At 41.3% G+C, this 17,926-nt stretch overlaps 1 protein-coding gene across 1 annotated transcript; it reads right to left on the bottom strand.

Moving 5' to 3' along the window:
* Window positions 1–1,258: 1,258 nt before the first annotated feature.
* On the bottom strand, window positions 1,259–16,366 carry kpna4 (karyopherin alpha 4 (importin alpha 3)). Its single transcript, XM_079514018.1, has 17 exons — window positions 16,083–16,366; window positions 14,488–14,532; window positions 14,228–14,317; window positions 12,168–12,197; window positions 11,847–11,899; window positions 11,438–11,533; window positions 10,555–10,640; window positions 9,882–9,968; window positions 9,608–9,777; window positions 8,226–8,270; window positions 7,808–7,939; window positions 6,313–6,441; window positions 5,655–5,759; window positions 4,710–4,781; window positions 3,870–4,032; window positions 3,668–3,762; window positions 1,259–3,539 (listed from the first exon to the last, which is right to left on the bottom strand). The coding sequence occupies exons 1-17, from the start codon at window positions 16,149–16,151 to the stop codon at window positions 3,441–3,443; spliced, it is 1,566 nt and encodes a 521-aa protein (XP_079370144.1). The 5' UTR covers window positions 16,152–16,366; the 3' UTR covers window positions 1,259–3,440.
* Window positions 16,367–17,926: the final 1,560 nt, after the last annotated feature.

The following is a 17,926-nucleotide window of genomic DNA, read 5'->3' as shown; positions in this document are numbered from 1 at the left end:
AGTAAATGGTGACGCCCGTCACGCCCCCAGTCACTGCGTTTTATTGAGAGGTTAGGGTTTGATTGATTGATTGATTGAAGAATTTATTAACAGTTTGCAGAATTACAGTACATTTCAAGCACAAACTCAATACAAAGGCTGTTAACTGTGAGTGGACGACCCAATTAAGCATTACACTTGTTTCCAACAGGGTCCACCATGTTCAAATCATCAAAACATTTAGAGACGTACAAATAGACACTTCTATAGACAGAACAGGAATTCATCACAAAAGAATTCATCAAAAAGGAGGTAAAAAGGGAAAAGAAATATATACAGTGAGGGGAAAAAAGGGGGGGGCGGGGGGGGGGATTCAGATTTTACGGGGGCCAGTTTCGAATTGCAGCCATCCGTAGGTGCCCTTTGAGAGCGGTTTTGAAGGAGTCAAGGGATTCGCATGTCTTAATGACAGTTGGTAGGGCGTTCCACATTTTGGTGGCATAGGAGCGAAAAGAATTTAGTCCCTTGTTTGTGCCGAATCTGGGTTGTACATGGTTCGTTGCACTCCCTCTGGTGTTGTGGGTGTGGACTTCGTTAACATTAAGGAAGTATCTAGACAGGTACATGGGTATCTTGGTGGTGTATCGAATCTTGTGGACCAGACCCATTGCAAGATGCTGTACTCTGTCGTCGACCCTAAGCCATTCCAGCCTGTCGAAGTGGGCAGGGGTGAGGTGGGTTCGGGGGGCTAGATCAAGTAGGAGCCTGACCAGTTTGTTTTGGGTTAAGGTTGATTACGTAGGTTTAGGTACAGTTTTACTGAGGTTAGGGTTAGGTCGTTTTATTTAGGTTAGGTTTAGGCTGTCAATCACAGCGACTGCAGCCAATCATAGTGTGTCCTTTACTCAAACCCTCTGAATTTGAGATTCCATGCTCGCGTTATGACTCTGGACCAATCATGTGCTACGGTCGCTGAATTTGAAAGTCCAGCTTGAGGGAACGACAAAATGCTCCCCCTCCCGACAGGACCAGGCACTGCAGGCAGTCAGACCTACAGTAGCCTCGGCTCGAGACCGCAGACGTTTTGACCTACCACTGCCTACAGTAATTTTGGTATTCAACTAGCATGCAAGAATAATTTAAGAGTGCATCACTGCAGTTTCATTCAAATGGTTCTGTTGGCTGTCAGTCAAATGGGAAAAAAAAGTGTCACAGAATTGTAGGCCAGTCAAATGTTCATGATATAATATATGGAACAAAACACACATACAGTCCAATCGATTTGGGTTTCACTATTTATTTTCAAAGACAACCTGTCCTGTAATCTCTCCAACAGGTTTAGCAAACCTTTTCTTCAGATTCTTAATTTTAGTTTTGAAACCTCTTTGCTAACAAGGAATGCTGCAAAAGAAATACCCTATGTTCAACAGAAGGTTATGACCACAAGAGTGTAATCCATTACTACAGTGTTTTGAAGTTAACACAAATAAGATGGGAGAAGGTAAGGTTGGACACCTAAGTGGTATAAGGGCAGGGAGCGTGGGATAAAGGACTTGCAAGGTACAGCAAACTTGTTTTTAAACGGAGCAAACAGGAAGGGTAACTCTAGGTCAGCATGTGGGGAACCCTTTATATTAACCTGGAGAAGAGGGTCAAATTTCCCATTTAGCCTAGCATAGATTAAAGAAGCACTCTTTCTGCTCCTAGGAAGAAGAAAAAATCTTCAATAATCTTAAATTTTTCTCAAGTATACCTAGAAAGCGTCAATGAATTACTCTAGATAAACAAAGATTGTGACTGATTTATGCATATTGTAGTTTGCTGGCAGGCCTATGAAACCATCCAGCACTTCCAGGAAGGCGTCAGGCCTCACTTTGCAGTACATGTGCAAAACTGTTCAGATAGGAAACTAGTGAAGGGGAAGGGAACAGGAGACATGTAACATTTAAACAGCACAGTTTTACTTAAAATGAAAATTATACACTGTGTACACAGTCTACTGAAACTAAAATATCCTAAAAATGAACTGTGCTATAGTTTATTACATGCAAAGGTTAGGAATCACAAACCTACGTAAAATGGCCATTCTCATTTCCCCCCCCATGTGATAAGTCAAAGCTATGGCAACAAATACCGCAAAGCAGTGATTTTGCTGTAATTGAAGTAAAATTCAATAACATGAAATCCTGCAAGGGGAATACTCAAGACATTTGGTTGATAATAGTGATGATGTCGATTTCACAGCATCAGCCCCATGTCTGGTGTGTAGGTTAGGGTTCTGGAGTGAGGGTAGGAATATGATCCATGTCAATCACCTTTACACAAGCAATGAAACTAAAAGCTGAAAATAAAAAAAATAAAAGGAACACACTGGAGGCAAAAAGAAAGCCCAAAAGCCACCAAATGCACCTTAATACAATTCACCGCTGCTCCATGCCTGCCAAATTGTGCCAATAGCATTGTCCAGTGTCAATTAATACTAACTTAATAAAAATAAAAATAAATCCTTGTGATGACAATGACATCGATTTTGTCATATCCAAAGTTCTTCCTTTCAGGGATTTGTAGAGCTGGTCTGCTTTCAAGGCAGAGGCTCTCTCCTACGTATGCATTTCTTGATTTTGTTTCTCTTCCGTTGTATTTTTTTCCCTCCTCTGCATGCGTTCTCATCCAGTCTTGCACACTCCCACTCACGCACGCAGACAAGCACACAGCACTCATCCGTCCATTCTCTCGCACATGCGACACGCGCAGCTGGACTCCTGGCCCCGTCCATCGGGGGAGAGGGGTGGGGGGGCGAGGGAGATGCCCCGTCAGGGCCTCTGGTTGGAGGAGATGAACCTGGCTCCTCAGCACTGAGTCCAGACATTCATACACAATGGGTCCATTCACACACATGTCTGATAGCGTGGCCGATTGGGGGAGGGGCACATTGAGGATGGCGCCCTCTCTGGTCGGAGGACCGTGGAAATTGTGATATGGTTCGGCTTAGTTCGCAATTACCGTTTTCGTTGTTTTCTGATGTGTCATATCATGACACTTCAAGGTTTCTTGACTTTTTGGATGTCCTTGGTTCTCCCCGGGCAGACATCAACTATGTTGTTATTTGAAATAGTTCTGTTTTTAGTAGACAGCTCCAATAACGCAGAAGTTATGTCGGCATGTCTCAACGCATTCGATGTAGATGTTTTGCTTTTTTGCAACATGTAGCCAGTCACTCATTCTCACTCGCACCCACTCGCCATCTCAAACTTCATTTGGGCTGGTTCCCCGGAATTCCAAATGAAATCCACACATTTTTCTTTCAGATAAGATGCAGCCATGGATCCCACGAGCCAAGCACAATGGATCTAATTTCTCACACTCTCGCTCTCTCTTTCTCTCTCTCTTTCTCTCCTAATTTTTTATGTTGAACAGAGTGCTGCATCACGAACAAACTCCAGAATACCCCCAGAAGCCTTCTAGAACTGGAATCCCTCAGCTGGCACGTTGGTGGAGGAGTTAAAGCCATAAGTCCCACCCTGGATGGCCTCTGGAACCAGGCTGGTGTCTTCATCAATCTGAAGGAAAAAAAAACATGACATTAGCATGCATTATTATACTAGTTATCATAACCTGAAATGGAGGACAAAGGATTTAATCTCAAATAGGTGCCCAGAGTTTTTCCAATATCTCTTGTCCAACTTACATCGTCAGATGAGAAGAACTGATCAATAATTTCATAGGCCAATTTATAGATGTCCTCATTTTCATGATTCTGCAGCTGTTCCACCTTCTCCAAACCTGAGAAAAAGAAAATACATTTAACATACTGTACATGATTTTCTGATCTTCAGTTAACCGAATATTAAAACACCAATCCCAAGAGGGAACCAGATGGTTCAACTCACCGCCACACTCCTCAATCAGGTTTGCAATGGTTTCCGCCTCATCGTCAGCCATCTTGAGGATGTTGCTAAGGCCGTCCAAGACCACCTGCACCACCTGGGCATCCTTCACGGTCAGCAGGTTACAGAATGGAGGGATTACCTTCTTCTCAATCAGGTGCGCCACCTATTGCGAGTGAGGAGTACACGTGCAGCGATCAATCATTTACCAATGCAAACGGTGACTTTATAACCTGGCCAGTCTCATTTTGAGCATATTATAGGTAAAAATGCTCAAAATCTTTCAAAAAGCCAATCTACAAGCTCACGATGCACTGTGACCTTGTAAATGTGCCATCGTTGACACGTAAATAGGGCTGAATAAGTAGTATTAAAGTATGAAAGTATTTCTTTATTTTTACATTTACATAAATTACATTTATTTTAGCAGATCTACAAGCTCCTTGTGTATGTGCTATTTTTCAATAGCTAAAGTATAAAATAATGGTTAATGTGGTTAAATGCTAATGTCACACAGATCCAGATCCGGTTTTCATTATGGATCATTAGAAAGCATTTCGTTTATTAGTCACGCAGTGACTAAGTGATTAACAGTGAGTGATTAATAGGGATTCATCAAATCATAGCGTAGCCCAATTAATCGGGATTAATCGAATCATGACCCTCTGAATTGGAATGGAATTGTCAGGACCTAGCCATTTCCGCCCCTAGCATAAATACAGATGGTCGTGGTGTGAGGTAAGGGAAAAGGCCAGATGAGAATGGACCAGAAAGCATGGAGTACCAAGTTACAAAGAAAGGACAACATTGTCCAGGACAGGAGCGGATGTGAGGGAGTTATACCTGGTCTTTTCTCCCGCTTATTGTCAGGTTGCTGATAGCCCAGGCTGCTTCCTTCTGAGTACCAAAGTCTCCCTGGGAAGAGATTAATTCAGAATTAGATAACCACATTATATATGCTGTTCACATCTTTCCCATGGGAATTTAAAGGACCACATTGGTTTGGTACTTTGGTTTCAAGGAAGCCATTAGATTTCATTCATTGCATTGTGACATGAAGATCTAGTCCACAAAAAAGAGAATGGTGCACACTAGTGTTGGCGAGATGCTGCTGACCTTGATAAATAAATATAGAAGGTAAAGAAAAAGGCCACACACTCGTAGTCACAATGCAGGATTTATTTAAATTAAGTGTAAACCAACCAACGTTTAAATTTGGCACGGTCTTCCTCAGGGTATGAAAATCTATTCCAACACTGAATTTATGCAACTTTTTTTTGTCCAGATTAAGCTATATGTTTTAATACATTTCAAAGCATGGATTCATTTTGAAAGTTTAAAGAGAAAAATCTTGGTTTACAAACAAGATGAAATAATCTATGACGCGTTAACCATGCAATGAAATTCAGGCAATATTGATTGAATTATACAAGTAAGTTCAATACATTAATGACTTGTAATATATAAACAAAATAATGCTTTTAATGAAGGTATATATTAATGTGCAATATATGAATGAAAGACAAATTGCATGCAATCAATAGAACACACATCGGAAAGGTTAAGTAGAAGTATAGTCATTGCATTAAACATTCATCTATTCATTCATTAATCTATCTTTTCTGATTAATTTATTTTATCCTGTACCTGCCCTATTTTAAAGTCTACACTCTGCAATATAGCTCTTAAAGCAATATTTCATGTTTCAGTGTACATGCCTGCATGTTTGCTGACATAAACATGATTGTTTTGCTCTTTTGTAATTAAAGTAAAGCTAGAAAGACCCACCTTGTCAAGCAGGTGGATGATCATGGGCACAAGCTTGGCATCAATGACCGCCTGCACCTGCTGCTGGTTGCCTGCTGTGATGTTGGAGAGGAACCACACTGCCTCCTGCAGGATAGGAGAAGAGAATACAGATACACAAATCATATGTACAGTATACGACTGAAATAGGTTTTCCTGGAATGTTTCAGTGCCTGAGCTGGATCAGAATCTAGGGGCTGGATCCCTTGCAGAGACGGCACTGTGGGTGGGGCGAGGGCAATCTTGAGGCTCTAATCATTGGCCAGGTCACCCACGCATAGAAGCCTCTTTTTCAGTGACAGGCCTCAGATGCACTCCGATGTCAGCAGAGACCCATGAGTCGTCAGCGCCCTCTGACCACCACCCAGTCGTATCACACATTTAGACACTCATGCAGACTACCCCACCCGCCACCCACCTTCTCACTGACTAACGCTAACGTGAGATCCAGGATTTCTTCTTTTCTTCTTCTCCGTCTGGTTCCTCGATGAGTTAAGCAGCTAACAGTAGCTGTCTGCCCCAGCTAAACCCATTCGTACAACATTCAAACCAGTACCCAGTCTCTGGTTTCATCACTTCCAAATAGCTCAGGCTACATGTAGGTTATGTATGTGTTGGAGCAAGACGAGGGTACATTTACCTTGTTGATTTTCTCCTTGGGGTGTGTGAGTAGAGAGGGGAAGTGGCCAAGTGCGTCGCAGTTGAGCACAACCTGAGTCTGTTCATCTGTACCAGTCACGATGTTCCCTACAGCCCTCAGTGCAGCAGTCTGGACGAAGAGAGAGACAGTACTATTATTATAATACACACAAAACAGGTCTTCTCTCAGTGTTGCCATTCTTGTCTGTGTAACACATTGTTTTTACTCGTCTTGTAGTGACACCACTATGCCGTTTTAACCCATTTAGGCCTGACTTAATGTGATTTAAAATGTATTTTTCTGAAAAACCTCATGTTTCTATATCAGTGGTTCTCAATATTTCATGTCAAGGACCCCAACATTTGGATCTCACGTTAGCTTTAGGGGCGGCGGTGACTCAGGGGTAGAGTGGCTGGATGGTAACCGCAAGGTTGCTAGTTCGAACCAGGGCCCCCCCAGAGTTAGTGTTGAAGTGTCCTTGAGCAAGAAACTGAACGCCTAATTGCTCCTGATGTGCTGGTTGGTGCCTTGCACGGTTTCCGCAGCCATCTGTGTATGAATGTGTGTATGTAATGCACAATGTAAATGTTTTTAAATCAATGAATGGTTTGGCTCCTCTATATCTGTCTGACCTTATTGAGGTTTATACTCCTCCAAGGTCACTGCGGTCTGAGGGCCAGCTAATACTCAGGGTCACAAAGAAGACCCACTTAAAGTCCAGAGGCGACCAAGCCTTCTCTGTTGTAGCCCCCAAATTATGGAACTCGCTCCCCTCCCACGTCAAATTGGCCCCTTCCATCGAGACTTTTAAATCTCGCCTTAAGACCCACCTTTATACCTCGGCTTTTAACACCGCTCGAGTTTCTTCGGTCCTTGTAAATGTTTTGTTTCACTGTGACGCTGTTGTGTCTTGTACTTTTCTGTGATGTGTCTCAGTTGTTTCACTGTTTGTAGTACTTTGTATTCTTGCTGTAGTTTTGAAACGTGCTATATAAATAAAGTGGATTGGATTAAAAACTGAAACTCTGAAAGAATATATATTCAAAGATTTGAGGCACATTTTCACGATTTTTAGCACGGCACCGCTAAAGTATAACATAATGCCCAAAATGGGTTAACGACATGAACTCTGGTGATCCTAAACTGGGTATGTCATAATAAAAGCGCATTCATGAAAATAGCAGATCTTCAAGCTCACTGTGTTGCGTTTGTAGATCTGCTATTTATTGCAAAGAGATTTGGTGTAAAGAGAAAAAGGAGAGGGTCGAGTATAGTACACCCATGGGGGACCCGACCCCAGCCAACTAAGTACAGTATACAGGGTTTTCAACCTGTATGGTACCACCTGCAATACTGTTTAATTTATCGCTTTAGTTTACTGGCATTTTATTACCATTCTTGCCTAATATAATGGCTCATCTTCAACAACACATCTCTATTCTGTTTGGCTCCTGTAGGAAGTCATGCATTAAATATATTATTATTAAGTCCATACCTGGACTTTGACCTCCTGGTGGCTCAGCAGGGGTACCAGGTGAGGAACGATGCCAGAGTCAATGACCATCTGGATCTGTTCATTTCCTGCATCCGTCAGGTAAGACAGAGCCCACACAGTGTCCACCAGGATCTGGAAGAAGCAAACATGGGTCAGGAAAAATGAAGCTCCTACTCCAACATCGTCGGCTGGTCTGAGCGTGCGGGAGGGTTTGTAGGGTCCGATGATTTACATTATGGATGCTATATTGTCAAACTCTACATTTTGTTACAGAAATATCGTGACTATGGAAAAGTCTATACCGAACAAGACTACTCCCACAAGTTATTCTGTGATACTTATTAGTTAAATCTAGTGATACCACTGAGGCATCACTAGATGATTAATAACAGAGGTGCATTTTATGCAGTGTACTCACACTGACATCGGTGTGATGGATCAGCACACAGAGAGCTGGCAGGATCTGAAAGGGACGAGGGAGAGAAAGATGATCAGGCACCAAGTGGATGTAAAAACAGCTGCTATGGAGGTCTTCATCATAGCTTAAGACAGTGGGATGAAGACGGAACAACAGCAGACCAATGCATAGCACACTATTGGAGATTTTCCACTGCACGGTATCGGCTCAACTCTTTTGGTTTTCCATCAGGTAAAATTTGTGGTTAGTAACCTCGTCTCGACAAGTTTCCATGCCACCTCAGGCTATACCAAAACAAAAGGTGACCTGATAACACTGCAGACTACCGACCGGTCATAGACAATAGTTACTGGTGTCACAATGGACTACCCTATACTGCATGAAGCTTCTGAACGCAGTTGAACTTAAAATTTGCAATAAAATCAACAGAGCATCTGTATTGCCTATTTCTCACCTACAATGTTATAAGAAAGCTTTTATTTGACTCAGACACGCGACGCGCTGTCAGGCCAAAGCCTATATGTGGCATGCCGGCTTTAACGTGTGGTTCTGAGGTATTCACCTTTTACCCCAATGAGAGGCACCTATTTACTTTTTACACATTGATGTACAGTCCAATGCACACCGTGTAGTGTAACTATTGTGGAGTGACATATTGAATTATCTATTCTATAAAGTTAGAGTGAGAGAGCCCATTTTATATGCAGTCTAAGAAAGGCACATACAATTACAATAAGTGCTGGATAAAAATCTTTTACTAAAGAAAAGTGATGATATCCACAGTTTAGAATGCTCCAAAAGTTAATTTAATGTGTACGTTTTGTCCTGAAGCAGTTCCCACAAGCAACAGAATAAATACATGACACCTGAAAAAACATGCTAAAATTGACATGCTCCACTATACTTAGGTCACATGTTCACGCGTTGTCGCAATTTCAAATTGTCAGGCAAGCTTATTCGCTTGAAATACAAATAAAAGCTGAACTTTCTGATTGGCATCGATATGTGACGGAAACATGCAGTCATCAATATGGCCCTAAAATCCCACCACAAAGCACATAAGTATGCAAGCTGCATGGCCAATACAAGACCATGTCTATACACAGCACAGCTCGTAGTCACGATGCCATCAAAACAAAGATTTTGATGGCATCGTGACTACGAGCTGTACGGCCTCTCTCCTTTCTCAGTCATAGTTATCTCCTGCGGTCAGCACCTCCCCACTACTGGTGTGCGCTCCTACCTTCCTGTTTGTTAGAGCACCTTTCTAAACAAAGCCAGAAACAAACAATGGTAACAGAACATTACACAAACGGATAACAAACAAAACATAAACGTGCAAGGAGCACAAAGAAAGTATTAGCCTCCTCTCCGTTTCCTACCTCCTGAATAGTCTCCATGGGCGGTGGGGGGTCTTTGTGGCGGCAAAGGTTGACCATAACCCAGGTGACATTGCGAAGGAAGGTGATGGGAATGGATGGACTAATGAATGACAGCAGGGGCTTGACAACACCCAAACTGATCACATAGTCTCGACACTGGGGGCCATCGCCTAGAAGAGTGAAAATACACACAATGGAGATTACACCTTCAATTGAGAGAAAAATCTATTTATCAACTCCTAATTTTAACAGGACATGCAGAATGATCACTGACCTATGATGTTGCCCAGGGCCCAGACAGCCTGCTCACAAACATTCTGGTGAGGAGAGTGAAGCAGCCTCAGGAACAGTGGCACAGCATCTACAGGATGAGATGGCATCATTTAGATTACTACCTCAATATCCCAATGAGCTTCTCACAATGAGTCTGTGTGGCCCGATCCACTGCCACAGGTTATCAAACTAAATCCAACTAAATCAACTAGCGACCCATTTGAAACTATAGTTAATTTGTACAGTATCAGTATAGAATACTTTTTTTTAAAGTTTATCCCATTTTGGACTGAGTCGATTAGAAAGAAAACTTATCATGTCAAGGACCCCCAGAATTATCTATATTTGGCCACGGACTCCCATGTCAAAATATGCTGTTCCAGGGACCCCCCCAGAAGCAAAGATTAGAGTTAAAAACGTTCGCTCTGAAATATATATATTCAAATATTTGCGCCACATTTTCAAGTTTTCAAAAATTGCAGATCTACAAGCTCGTAGCACGGTGCCGCGCTATGAGCTTGTAGATCTGCTATTTTTCAATAGCTAAAGTATAAGCAACATAATGCTAAAATGAAATTGCCTGTCCAGAATGGGTTATTATCATCATCATTATTATTATTATACTTGACACCTGGCCATCTAGTACTGTTGGGTGGCACCTAGGCGGTACTTACTGGACTGAACAACAGCTTGGGTCTGTTCGGAGGTACCCGACGCTATATTGGTCAAAGCCCAGGCTGCCTCAAACTGTAGAGAGGGGCTGCAGAGGACAATAGAAAAGACGAGTTAGATTGGAGTACAGCAGAAAAAACAGGCTGCTGATGAGTCATTTATGTTCCGTCACCCGATACAAAGTGAAAATTGGAGGCCACTTGCATAACTGTACTAATGCAAATACTACATACTTTAATGTAGGTCGGGCTAAGCCCCACTAGCACATCTGCCTTTGTTTTAAGCACAGACTAAATCAACTAAAAAAATTCAATAACTTCAGCTCTGCTACAAAAAGAGAAAACTGGGGGTGGCCATTAGTGCATTCAGTAAATAAACTAAATATATAGAAATGTTTTTTTTTAAATAAATGCCACCTATATAATACAGTAACTACTGTTGCCACAGAACCTCAGGCCCAGCATGGAAGCGTGAATAAGAATCAAATTAGGGACTATCCGAGAAAGCCTTGGAGTCAAGTGCTTAGCTTCACTCGTCCCGTATAAACCAGCTACCTACATACAGTCCATATAAGCCCAAAGGTTTTCCCCAAGGTAACAGAGAACCTCTACAATAACTACTGTTAAGTGGGTAGGCAAAGGCAAATAAGTCAGGCAAGTTCCGAAAATTAACCAGGAAACGACAACATATCGCAATATTACAATATATCAAATCACAGAAGATATCCATTCCAGAAAGAAATAACCTGTTTTAATTGTTCTAAGGTACGGTAATTATTATTTAGTTACAAGCTTGTTGATACTGAGTGACACGGTTGTGAAACTAGAGCACACACACAAAAGATTAAATATGGAGGTGCAACATTGCTCGGGTATACAAACTTACTTGTCATCTCTGTCAAGGCAGTGCACCAGAATGGGAAGGATCCCAGATTTGATCAGGTCATCTATAGGAGGGTTACGGTCACTAGATAACAACTTCCTACAAAAAAAAGGAAACAAAATCAAATGTAAGAAAACAATTCATAATACTTTTCACACATACAATATGAACACAGAGGACCAATATTTGAGATGCTTTTCACAAAATTTGGGTGACTGTCTGGAGGACACAATCTCTTCATTACACAACACCAGCTACAACGTAGAACATGGCCCAATGTCCAACTGACAGCATTATAGTTTGGTTCAGCAGAACAGGAAAAACGTTTGAATTACACAGACTACTGAAAATTGTGGGTGCAAATTGTGATAAAGTTCTATACGAGATGTGATGGGTCCATTTGAGTTCCTACCTGGCAGCTTGAACAGCACTCAGTTGCACCCCCTGGTTGTCACTGGTGGCATTCTGAAAGTAAACACCACCATTAACACAACAGCAGATGGAGCATTGTCAACCATCACAAATCTGTCCTCTCATGCCCGCATAAACCTCTAAGAATTTGATTCTAAAGCTTAAGCTCAACTTTACTAGCTCTATAAATTATATACTAATACTGCCACTGCAATGTGTCACATTGAGGATGCTATTACTTTAGTGATTATTTTCCCTATATGTAAGCACTACAGAGGGAATGGAGTGAAAAAAAAAACAGAATAATAAATATCCAACTTACTTGTACTATTGCTTCAAGTGAGGTGTTTTGCTGAAAAAGATATGGTCAGACTTGGTCAGTAATCAGGCTCTATATAGTGTCAGATTTTTGTCGTGTCAAACTTCACTGAAATGCATAGCTTCAGTCCAAAACTATATATACAGTACATAGGCCTACATACAACTCAATAGAGCTGACAGACAATACAACTCAATAGAGCTGACAGACAAAACATACAGTGCTGGTACTCTTGTTTAAAATGATTTTCCTCTGTCCCTGTCACTGATAACCCATACTGGTTGGTCATGTGGTAGGGTGAAGACAACCATCATGCTTAGTTTCACCTGCCATTGAGGAGTTTCACCGGGAGGGTGTAACACATGCAGAGAAACAAGCTACTCTTCTCTTTTCCTTGTTGAACAAGTTCCCCAACCAAACTGTACGAATTGTGTTGATGATTGTCCTTGTCCTACAAGTAATTGTGACTAATGATTAAATAGGCTTTTTCTCAATGAACATGGAGGCATAAAAAAAAAAACTAAATAAAATGTGTCTTTGCCTTTTAGGAACAAGATACGACAAATGACATAATACACAAAGCCTGAAAATATACAAAGACATTACTGACGATGACAGAATCCAATAATCTATTACAATTCACTATGGTCAAAACAGACCATATCGTTGTCATCCACAACAATCATTTTCCTCACTGACATGGTAGATATGTCCAAGCAAGGAAGAACTAAAACTATGACCTTATTTGGGCTTAAGATGATTTTATAAAAACAAGAGCACGGCACTGTGGAAATAATGATGGAAATAATGCAAAATAACTTAAATTGCTCAAAATGTTGCAATTATGTAATAATTGTGACAGGCCTGCCAACCTGTTAGGCAACCACTAGTACGACGACGGATTGATCTCACTTGCTGGCTCATAAGGGGCACTTTACAGATGCACTCGTCTGCAATTTGCAACTGGACCTAGAAAAGTCTTCTAGCGTGCCAAAATAACTGTTTTTTGTAAGCATCATCACCTTTATTTATACTCAGAAGTACAGTCAAGTATACTTTTAATGCTCCTAGTATTGAATGATATATTGTATGTCTTTATAATTTTGTATGTCTTTATAATTATGTCATGATGGATTGAATACACAGGACCACAATGGAAACAAGCTCTTGTGGCTTTTTCTGTTATCCTTGTACCTCTGATGGCTTTTTCTGTTATCCTTGTACCTCTGATTGAATACTTAAGTGCAAAAAGTACAATTAATCAATGAGCCCTAAAACTATACCTGGTTTTATTATATGGTCAACAATGTGTTAAAAGCAGAGTTAAAATTGTCAAGTGCTCAAGGACCACAATGGAAACAGGCTTTTCGTGTTATCCTTTTAGCGTAAACTTTTGACTGTACCACCTGTATTGGTAATCATATATCATTCATGTTAAAGTTCACATCTAAGTCGAAAACTGTACTTGTATAGGAGGGGTAAGCACGTGCCAGAGTGGTGAAAGTAGACAACCAGATCTATGGACATAAAATTTGAGTTCTCATTTTGTTAAAAGAACTCTTAATGTATAGCAGCAACCATGGCCACCATGACAAGGCATGCTAAGTGACCTTGGGGGGTCCCCATGTTGGATTTCCTTACTTTGTGTGGATTTGTTACCTATGCCAATCATGCAGACTACATTATGTGCCGTGGACCTTTTTGCACCTTATATACACAGTACATAACTGCTATATTTGTCAAATTAATCTTAGATTTTTTTCTTGCCCCTTTTCTTTACTATTTCTTCTCCTTGCTCTCCCCTCTCGCTGCCATCCTCCCCTTCCCTGAAAACGGGTGACGCTTGCATACAAAATAATTTGAATCACTTTACGCCTGCAAACCCGTTATGTGACAATACATTTGTTTACATTTGTATTGTTTGTGTTTGTGTTTGTTTACATTTCTGCCACTATCACAGGGACAATATATTATCTTCTTCACCAGTAGCATATTCCAAAGGTATAAATACTATAAAATAATTTCCGTTAACTTGAACATTAATAAACACAAAGAAAACATACCGATCTGAAATCTCCATCGGCATCAGAGTCGTCACAGATGTCCTCATGGGGCACATTCCTCCTCTTAAGAAGGTGTTCATCTCTTTTGTTCTGTGGAGAGGAGCAAACAGGAGTCTTTATACATGTGGCTTTTTCCAGTCAAGAAAGATCATGCAACCATATTAGCCAGTGGTTACTGCATGTAATCAAAAGAGCAGTGTCTTTGTTTAGGACTACCATTTATTTCAGTTGATGACAATATGAAGTTAACTCGAAATTACCTTGCGGAGTTCCACAACCACCTCAGTCCTCTGTCTTCTCATAGTCTGTTGGAGATAAATTATGTTAGATTCCAGCAACTGGACACTTAAAGCAAACATGTCCAGAATGGCAGTGTATTTGACATTAATATGTGGGGTCCAGTAAGAGGACATGGGTTCCCATTCGCCTCCTGCTAATACCTAGGATTTGAAATCAGCAAGCCCACATACAGCTTATGACAGCACTAAACAAACTTCCAACATGCGTCAGCTTGGGTTACTGCGACTGGCTTACTATGATATAACAACCTCCCCATTTTCTGGTATGAATATATCATGCACATCTACAAATGACTGGCCTAATATCATTGTGCAGAAAACAAATCTATACCATCCGTGTTTTACATTCATGGGTGATCAGCTCGTAAGTTTATGCACAGAAAAGATTATTTGGGAATCGTGATAAATATGTATTCATCCGTTTAGACATATGCCTTTACTTATTAGCTAACCGTATCCTTTGCCTTGCCTTAGAACAAGAAAACACTACTAGTCTTGATCGTGTTGATGCGTTTTTCTAGGCGTGTACCTCACTAGAGAACCAAGTGATCAACTAGTGAAGAAAATACGTGTCTAATTAACTATGGCTATGGTGTAACCTATAGATGTAATGTTAGCTACGGTTACCGTGGCCATATAAACCATGTTCACAGTAAAACGTTAACAATAAACTATTAGTGGATTTATTGACAACGGTGCGAAATTCAGTAAAGAGACCATTTAAAATCCCAGGTAGCAGTGTAGCTAAGAGGCTAGCTAGCTGGATTCCGCCATTGTTTTTGGTGTGAAAGACGGGGGATGGGTGGAACTGCAACCAGCAGCACCATCACCAACCAAGCCCTAGAGCAGCGGCGAGCTTTAGCAAACGTTAGCATTCAAAGTAGCTTCATGTGACATATGGCATCAAATCATCTTAGTTGAACAACATCTCAAAAGTCTAGTCCACGTGCATTTAAACAACACATAATTCCAACATCATAAGTTGCAGCAGGGAAGTTATTAAAAGGCCGAGGAGGATCCCGCGAATGACATGCTTGAGTTACCGTTAGCAACGTTAGCACGGTCCCCCTGTGGGCCTGACGTAAGAGCACAGCTAAAAGCTACAAGGGTTGATCTGACGTTCACTTAGTTTTAGGCCTTGGGCCCGTTGTGTTCGTTATGAAACCGTTTGAGTTTGAAGTGTTGTTATTTGATCGCCAGGACCCTTGGGTCTCTGGTCCGATGGTACCACCATTACAGGATGGCTTGGAGCAGGGCCTGGCCTCCTGGGCTGGGTGGGTGCAGACAACTTTCATATCGGCTATAAATTAGAAGCGACGTCACAGAGAAACCCGGCCGGGATCCTTTACAATCTACTTCGTCGCGGTGCGAGCCATCGGTTAGACAAAATAAAGACGTTAATGCGACTGAGTAAAGTAACAAGTTCCACATGCGTCATTTATTTATATTTTTTACTAGTCTAGGGACTCGACGAAAGGCTCGCCCGGCGATGTATAATACATGAAAGCCCCGGAGCAAAAAAGCAAATAGCGCTAAAGATCCATCCGATACTTTACCTCCAAATCACGACCCTTATTCTTGAAATTCTTCAGCCGCTGATTGTCCAGTTTCTCGTTGTCAGCCATGTCTGCGATGTTGATTGTGTTCAATCAATAGCACTTTATTAACTTAACGTAATTATATTTTAGCCTAGTACCGAGCTTCCCCTGATCCGGTTCCCTGTTCTTCAGTTCAGCCCTTTTGGTTCCCCGGACTATTTTCTGATGGTGTGTCCGCGGTGCATACTGGGAATGCCGGTGGTGGTACGTTCGCTGTGTCGTAGATGGGTGGGGAATTCCCCCTTTCCTCTCATTGGTCTGTCTGCGGATAATGACAATACATTTTATACGGACAAGCGCCAGGGCGCGCTACAAACATTGTGTGTGTTTTATTTTTATTTATTTTTATTATTATTGATCAAGTCAAGCGCAATATCGGCATGAAAAGTGGAAATTAGTCCAAGTAAATAAAAGTTTTAAAAAAAACTAGTGCTACATAATAACTATGATAGCAGGTATCAAACCTAGCATCTGTCTGTCTAAATAACATATACTATCCTATTCCTACTTGCCAGGTTACCACCAGCATAGCTCTGATCCATAGCCCTAATGCTTCTATGATTCTGCCCTGCATTGCAGGCAGAATCATAGAAGCATTATGGCTATGGATCAGAGCTACCACCAGCAGGAAACGGATGCATGTGGCAAGAAAACTATGCATGTATATTTGTATAAAAATAGGCATATATCCTTTTGTATGAATACTAATAATATGAGGTAGGTTCTGTGATCTGCATAGTGTCAGTCAGATAATTACCCAAACCCACAGAGTGTGTCGCTGCGGTCGCTGCCCGCACAGAATACAAAACTCTGATGCTGGCATTCAAAGCAACCAAAGGTATGGCTCCCCCATATCTTGCAAGTCTGATCGAACCCTACAAACCCTCCAGTGCACTCAGATCAGCCAACGCAGGGAAGCTGGAAGTACCTTCACTAAAAACGCCGGGACAACGCTCCACACGTCCCAAACTCTTCTCCCTTCTGGCTCCAAAACTATGGAAAGTGTTGTATCTCCTTAAGTGGTCTAATATTCCTTTAATACAACAATATATGACAGAATGCACTTACCATTACAATCAGAACTGCAGCCTCACTCCCAGTCCCAACCTTCCGCCGTAGTCTGAAAACCCACCTCTTCAGACTCCATCATGGCCCGTAGCACTTGCCCTAGCCCCGACATTTTATGAGCAATCGAGCATCTTATGTAGACTTATAGCATTGTTATGTAGACATAGCACTATAAAGTATAAATGCATAGTTCCATTATATAGATATTCCACTGTTACGTTCTTAGCTTACATATGATTTATAACTACTTTTGATGTAGGCTATGTGATGTATTGCCATGCTTTTTGTTCTTGCTTAATATAAATCGCTCTGGATTAAGAGCGTCTGCTAAATGCTTAATTGTAAATTGTAAAATGTGTGTGATTCTACTCAAACTGTCATTGATCTCATTCTGACAAATCCAGAATCACCATCAGGGTCAAAACCCACTCGGAGCCATGGATGAATTCGGACATACTGACTGCAATGAAAGCCAGAGACAAAAAAAAATGCTCTGAACTCCTAAAATGCAAGTCCAAGCTATCCAAGCGCTTCGACAGTGATCTCCAAACCCAACTGGGCATCTTAAAAACCCAACGAAACAAGCTAAGAAACATTGTAATTACCATGACCAAATCCGCTAAAAGAAACTTTATCAATGATAAAGCAGAGGAAAACAGAAACAATCCTCGGGAGCTCTGGAGCTACTAAACAACTAACTAGGCGGTGGTCAGAAACTTAAAACCAGGTTTACA

Source organism: Electrona antarctica (assembly GCF_951216825.1).
Source record: "Electrona antarctica genome assembly, chromosome: 11".
Lineage (NCBI taxonomy): Eukaryota > Metazoa > Chordata > Actinopteri > Myctophiformes > Myctophidae > Electrona > Electrona antarctica.
Note: the sequence above shows the minus strand (reverse complement) of the source record. Positions and strands in the feature narration are given on the sequence as shown.

Bases quoted from the DNA above. Each gene is read 5' to 3' on its own strand.
- kpna4 (XM_079514018.1), bottom strand. From the start codon at position 16,151: ATGGCTGACAACGAGAAACTGGACAATCAGCGGCTGAAGAATTTCAAG. The intron at 8,271-9,607 runs GTAGGAAACGGA...CGTCCCTTTCAG, and splicing joins CCATGGAGACTATTCAGGAG to ATCCTGCCAGCTCTCTGTGT. The intron at 3,540-3,667 runs GTAAGTTGGACA...TTTTTCCTTCAG, and splicing joins AGTTCTTCTCATCTGACGAT to ATTGATGAAGACACCAGCCT.